At 33.8% G+C, this 6,544-nt stretch overlaps 1 protein-coding gene and 1 long non-coding RNA gene across 2 annotated transcripts; both read right to left on the reverse strand.

Annotated features, from left to right (window-relative positions):
• Nucleotides 1-127: 127 nt before the first annotated feature.
• On the reverse strand, nucleotides 128-1,136 carry LOC130955072 (uncharacterized). Its single transcript, XR_009076579.1, has 3 exons — nucleotides 1,053-1,136; nucleotides 755-824; nucleotides 128-272 (listed from the first exon to the last, which is right to left on the reverse strand). It is a non-coding gene; the product is annotated as an uncharacterized LOC130955072 (long non-coding RNA).
• A 30-nt stretch (nucleotides 1,137-1,166) lies between these two features.
• On the reverse strand, nucleotides 1,167-5,253 carry LOC130957658 (cyclin-dependent kinase C-2 C-like; the record flags this gene model as incomplete). Its single annotated transcript, XM_057884507.1, has 7 exons — nucleotides 4,813-5,253; nucleotides 3,619-3,903; nucleotides 2,665-2,982; nucleotides 2,144-2,371; nucleotides 1,948-2,045; nucleotides 1,529-1,646; nucleotides 1,167-1,439 (listed from the first exon to the last, which is right to left on the reverse strand). Coding segments are annotated over exons 1-7 (1,671 nt in total), but the record flags the coding sequence as incomplete, so codon positions are not given.
• Nucleotides 5,254-6,544: the final 1,291 nt, after the last annotated feature.

Genomic DNA, 6,544 nt, shown 5'->3' on the forward strand with positions numbered 1-6,544 from the left:
CTTTCATGTTGGCACCTTACATGTGTGTGTGTGTATAAATATGGATATAATTTTCTATATTTCCATGTTGAGATGCTTATGATAGAAGGAGTTAAAGTGAAGACTCCTGACATTAAAGGAGGAGTAGAAGAAGAGGGTCTCATGCCAGCAGTAGTTAGAATGGTTCAGATGCCATTGACAATGTTCCATCATTGGCTAGATTGCTTAGTCAAGCATCCTTGTATATTTAGAGAAGATTAACTCCCACTCCTACAAGTCCTTGCTTCATATCTCTGTTAATCACAAATTCATTTAGGAATACTCATCTTAAGTTACCTTGTTAAGTTCTTGTAAAACAACAATAGTGTTCTTCTTTTAGACAAGCGTAAATAGCCGTTTTGGCAACCGAAAGGTTCTGATTTTGACAAAATAAACTCCCAAATAGCAACTCTATTTAACAAAATGACTTGAACGTCCAGAATGATAGGTTAACGATTAGTCCATTTTGTCAAACAGAACTGATATTCAGGGGTTCATTTTATCAAAAACGAAGGTTACGGTCCGTTTTGTCAAAATTAGAATCGCCAAAACAGCTATTTATTATTCTTTAGAGAAAATATAATAATCACAAATTCATTTATGAATACTCATCTTAAGTTCCCTTGTTAAGTTCTTGTGAAACAACAATAATGTTGTTCATTTAGATGAAAGATCTTGTTTACTTAAATTTTTGTATATGTAACATTACTCATACTGGAAAGAAGAAATCATTTACCTCTTCCAAACCTTGATTTTCGAACTTCGCGCCGCATGTCACTCACTTGCGAACCATGATCTGTATTTCCCTGTGAAATTAAAACAATATTAGATATGAGCAACAAAAGGAAATAGTAGTTTTCAGCTATTGTTTGAAACAAGTGCAAATTATTTTAAGGCATGATTTAGAGCTTGTTCCTTGTTGCCTCTGTTCTTCTAACTAAACATAGAAATTCAACATTTTCCAAACATTGCGCATGCATGCATGTTTCCCTCCATACATTCTAACATAACCAACTTTAAAATAATGATATTACCTGATGATTCAATAGTTCGGAAGGATCAAAATCCATCGTTACGCGAGTCTCTTCATGGTAACCTTGCTTGTCATTATATCTCTTGTCCAAAGCAGTCATCCTTTGTCTGTTTAAATCATAAGTTCCTTTAGCAAAGTTTGGATCCAATGCACTAATTTTGCTTCTTGAGCCATCTGATAGTGTAGATGAAGCATCTTGCTTTCTCCTTTTCACCCAGTCATAGCCGCCTTGTGCCGGTACAGTAAAGCCATTACCATCTGCAATATTCACCATCTGCGAAAGGTCCGAGACTGCATCCATTTCGGGTTGTAGATAGTCTTTGTGTGCTCCTATTCCCTTTTGAACATGTGATCTACCGTCGCTTCTACGAACATTATGAGGACCATTCTGCATGTGCTTTGAAAAGAAGAAAAGATAAGCATATAAAAGCAACAATTTTCACATGATGTAGCAGCAGTGGACTAGTAAGAAACTACCTCTTTGGAAACTGATTGAGTATGATCAATTGGTTCTCGCAAATATTTCTTGACTCGTCTTGGTTGCCTTCTCGATGTTGCAGCATCTCGCATTTGCATTTTATCATCGGTCCTTTTCCTGATAATACATTTCCATACTTTAGTTGAAAAGGATTGTAAAAGCCATAAGAAAGTAAATCCTCTATTTTAAATTATTTGCTTGGTTTAAGAAGATTTTGAATGTAAATGAGACGATTAGCTAGTCTAAAGACCAAGCCCCTTGCTATCAAAGTAGGAAAATATGCTGAAATGATTTGACATGTTTGACTACACTGTCATCTAACAATTCTCAATTATCAATTTCACATGAAAACAAATGCAGTGGAAGAACTTTGTGTGTGGCAATTTTATGTCACTAAAAAGGAAGACAGGTAGTTTACCTCGACATGTCTTCCCGACTTTTAGCATCCAGTTCTTTGCTAGGCGAATACTTTGGCAAGTTTGATGGATTGCAAGCATAAGGTTTGGTGTTGAAATACTATAAAAAGGTATTCCAAGAAATGAAAAGAAAATCTATATGTCAGAAATCAAACTCAATCATATTGAACTTGCTAGCATTAACTTGGTGAAGTTTACCTCAGACATCAAGGCAGAGGAGGCGGTTCCACGATTGGCGGGGTCAATGGATAATAAAGTCTCAAGTAGATCAACAGCAGTTTCTGGAAACTCGGCACACCTCTCACGCAAAGAGCTTTCGTAAGTAGTTTGAGGCTTAAATACTGTTGCATGAGGAAGCTTATACTTTTTCCAGAAATCGTCCGGCGGAGATCCACACAGCTTAAAAATTTTGTGTAGTTGTTCAACCTGTATGCTCAAAAATAAAATAACTCATATCAAAGTGTTTCCCACAAAATAAGAGTCAGTGTAAGGAATGTACTAATGCATTGCTTATGTTATTGTTTTGCTATACATAGTAATCAACAATGTTTTTATGTCCCTTCCTTCTATGCGAAAAGTTTCCAACTAAATCAGTAAATCACACACAAAGTAGTAGGAAGTAGAGCAATCTTCTTTCCAAAAAGTTCACAAACTTTTTAGAATGTCTTTTGATGCTTACTACTAAAGAATCAAATACATCAATTAAGCAGATTGATTACCTCAGTTCTTCCCTTAAGGATTGGTTTTCCTAGAAAAAGCTCGGCAAATACACAACCAACACTCCACAAATCAACCGATACTCCATAATTGGTTGATCCCATCAAGAGCTCAGGAGGGCGATACCATAGAGTTACTACACGACTGGTTAACTGATGCTTGTTATTTGGACTAATTGTATTTGCTAATCCAAAATCTCCTATCTTGAGAATACCTTCATTGTTCAATAAGATATTTGATACTTTAATGTCACGATGCATGATACCACGGATATGACAGTGCTCAATTCCACTTAATAGCTGTCGCAGGTAACACTTTATCTGTGGGAGAAACGAGGAAACAATGAAATGTCTAACATCTAACAAGGACCTAAATAACTTTCAAATACTCGAGGACTTCAAGGAGAAAAAGAAACAAATAAAATGAAGACCAAGATATGATTTGGAGTTAGCATAGAACCTTAAAGGCTTGTTGGTGAGTTGGGATTTTGGAGGAGAAGGGAGGGAAAGGAAGGTTTTGTAGCGTAAACATTTAAAATTTAACACTACCAGCATTTCCTTTCCCTCCGAAATTCCAACTCAGAAACAATCCTTGGAACAAGTCCTGTTTAAGTATTAATTTCGACATAGGCATCATGAATGACGTTTCAGCAATAGTTTCTATTAGAATCTTTAAGCTTGTAGCACTGACTTATACATCAAGGAAATGGGTGCACAAGTGAGTAAGAAAATGACATATATAGCCTCATACATATTGTGGCTATGGAAACATGCAGACCAGGATAGATTCCCCAGTTTCAAAACAATAAGTGTAGATAATCGTCGCATACTTTGCTTCAATCAATGCTAATGTATGCATATTTCATGTTAGGAACACCAAATATTGATATTTTGTGAAACACATGTGGAAATTGGCTTGAAGATTCGAACTTATCATAAATGAGATGAAAAACCAACCTGAGAGTCAGTGAAGAGAATATCAGGACGCGATACTAAGCCAGCAAGATCATGCTCCATGTATTCAAAAACAAGGTATATGCTACTAGATTGCTTAGAAGTGATTATGCCCTCCAATTTCATGATGTTTGGGTGGTCTAGCCTGCGAAGGATTGATATTTCTCTTGCCATGAATCTAATGCTCTCAGGTTGTAAATTGTCAAAGCGCACCTTCTTCAGAGCAAACATCCTTCCTGTTTCAACTTCACGTGCTCTGAACACGCTGCTATAAGTACCTTGTCCAATCTGTACAAAAAACCAAAAGGGAAGAAGTACACTAATATAAGAAAACATCAAATTAGAAAACTAATTGTGCCATGTTTTGAAAACCAAAGCTAGTTTGGCATTAAGAATACGTATGCTCCTAATTCAGTTGTACCAGTGCCAATGCCATTAGGAATGGTTTCCTTAGTAGCTCCATAAAGTTATACAATTTATCAGCACATGCCATTAGATAAGAACAATAGCATAAAGTAAAATTTTATAGTCTTCAAAGCTAAATTCTTTAAACTTCATAATCATCTCCCTACCATTAAATCAAGCTAGTTAGTATTCAGATTTGATATTCCTTAGTTTTATTCCACCAAAGCAACTAAAAATTGTGCTAACTTCCCAACAACACGATGAAGCTTTGCAACTACTGAATATATAAAAATATAATTATCTTTCAAGTTAAACTATATATTATGCATACTTGTACCAATTCCAAAGCCGCATTTGTTCAAGGAGAATAATAAAAGAGAGGTCCTTCTGAAAGATCTCACAACATGAGAATGAATGGATAACTTTGACCATGCTATGCAACAACAATACCTAATACTACCATACTTACCGGTTACCGAAACTAGTTAGCTAGATTGCAATTTCATGCAAACCTCATATAATTAAACCCTGCAATCATTATTTTAAAAGTTTTCGTCTAACTAACAATTTCATGTCTAAATTATCAATATCAGTGATTAGTGAATGTTAACATTTTCTCATTGAAAACTTTTCAAACAAGCTATTAGAAAATCACTACAAATTTTATCTTAGTCAACCATATTAAAAAGGCGAAAGTTTTTTAACTTAGTTTATATCATTGATAAGCCTCAAAGCAATACCTTACCTACATAAACAGTTTCTAAAAACCCCAAAATATAATTGAAAAAGTACCTTATCTAACTTTTGAAAAGAATCAGCTCTAAGAGGGAGCCATCCATGAACAGCTTCACCAGCAGTAACTGTGAGCCAACTTGGCCAACCAGCAGCATTGTGTTCAGCATCAACATGCCTCTTGGAGAATCCAAGCCTGATGCTAAAGGAGCCATTGCTCTTCTTGGAGGCGTTCTTCTTCAATTTCTTCTTCTCATCTGCTAATGATGATCCTGCCACATGAGAATGGCCCCTTGATCCTGCAACTGAAACTGCTGGTGGAGGAAGAGGTTCCAAAATCACATGATCAACAGGTGATAAATAAGGTGATGAGTCCCCAGACACAGCATTCTTGGAATTGATGCAACCCATGTATCAAAATCTGTCCTTTTCAAGATTTTTCTTCGTCTTCTTATTATTATTATGATTAATTACTAAATTATTGTTATTATTTTTTCAACCTCTAATTGGATGGCGGGTGAAGAATGCAGGGGACAGAGGTTTCTCCCCCCTAACATCAACACCCCCCAATGAGGTTTCTGCTAATTGGAATTCGAATCAGAAGAGGTGAAATGGGATTAACCCAGAAACAAAATCATTTCTTTTTTATTTTTTTGTTGGGTAGTGTGGTGAAACAAAAAAGAAAAAAAAAGTAACTTTCGTTCTGGAAACAACCCCTTTAATGTTTCTCTCTCTTCTTCCTCTCCTCCCTTTGTTTCTGTGTTTTGTTTTCTCTCTCTTGCTGTCTGTATTTGCCATTTTTGTTCCATCTCTAATTGTTTGTGTCATGTTTGCAAGATCCTCGGAGGAATGGAGGGTTGATGGTTTTTCAAGCGCGAAAGTTAAGGAAGAGAAACTCGGCGGTCCAAATTGGTTCATGGGGTTGAAAATACAAAGTGTGAAGTTTGTAATCATCAGAGAGAGAGAGAGAGAGAGAGAGAGAGAGAGAGAGAGAGAGAGAGAGAGAGGTGAATGAAACCAATTAGCCATGCAAATTGCAATGGTGGCGCTTCGCTCCATTTTATTATCACCTTTTTTTAATTTAATAATTTCTAATTAAAAAAATATTTTTTTATTAGATTGTGAGTCTAAATTATTTTATTTATATATCTAATTATATAATATTATATTAATAAAAATAATTATATTTTATATTAATTACGAAAATAGTTATAATTGTATCACATTATAAAATATTTTTAAAAATTAATATAAAAGAATAAATTTTTATTTAAAAGAAATTAAGATTAAAAATGATATTTTAAATATTGAAATATTAAAAGACCAATTTAAAAGGCAATCTAAATATTAAGGATTAATACAGTAATTTAGCCAAACATTAAACACACAAATCAACACAGAATCAATTCCATTTTACTCTTACCAAAGTGCCTAAATTTTCTTCCATATTTATTGGAGGAATTATTTGAGCTTCTTCATTTACCATACTATAGCAAATAAATATTAGGGAATTTTTACTAAAATAAAATAAAAAATACCTAAAACTTGTTTGTGTGCTATTTTTAAAAAAGATTTTTTTTAAATAATATTTTTTAAAAGATCTTTTATAACAGTAAAAGTGATTTTATGTTTGGATATCTCATGTAAAAAGATATTTTTATTTAACAATTATGTTTGGAAAAATAAAATAAAAATATTTTTTTGTTCATTTATTATATGAAAAATATTTTTTTTAAGAAAAAATATCTTTTAAAAAAAATATAAATTATAACTTCTCAAAAAAATATTTTTT

The sequence above is a fragment of the Arachis stenosperma genome, chromosome 10 (assembly GCF_014773155.1).
Source record: "Arachis stenosperma cultivar V10309 chromosome 10, arast.V10309.gnm1.PFL2, whole genome shotgun sequence".
In the NCBI taxonomy this organism is placed as follows: domain Eukaryota; kingdom Viridiplantae; phylum Streptophyta; class Magnoliopsida; order Fabales; family Fabaceae; genus Arachis; species Arachis stenosperma.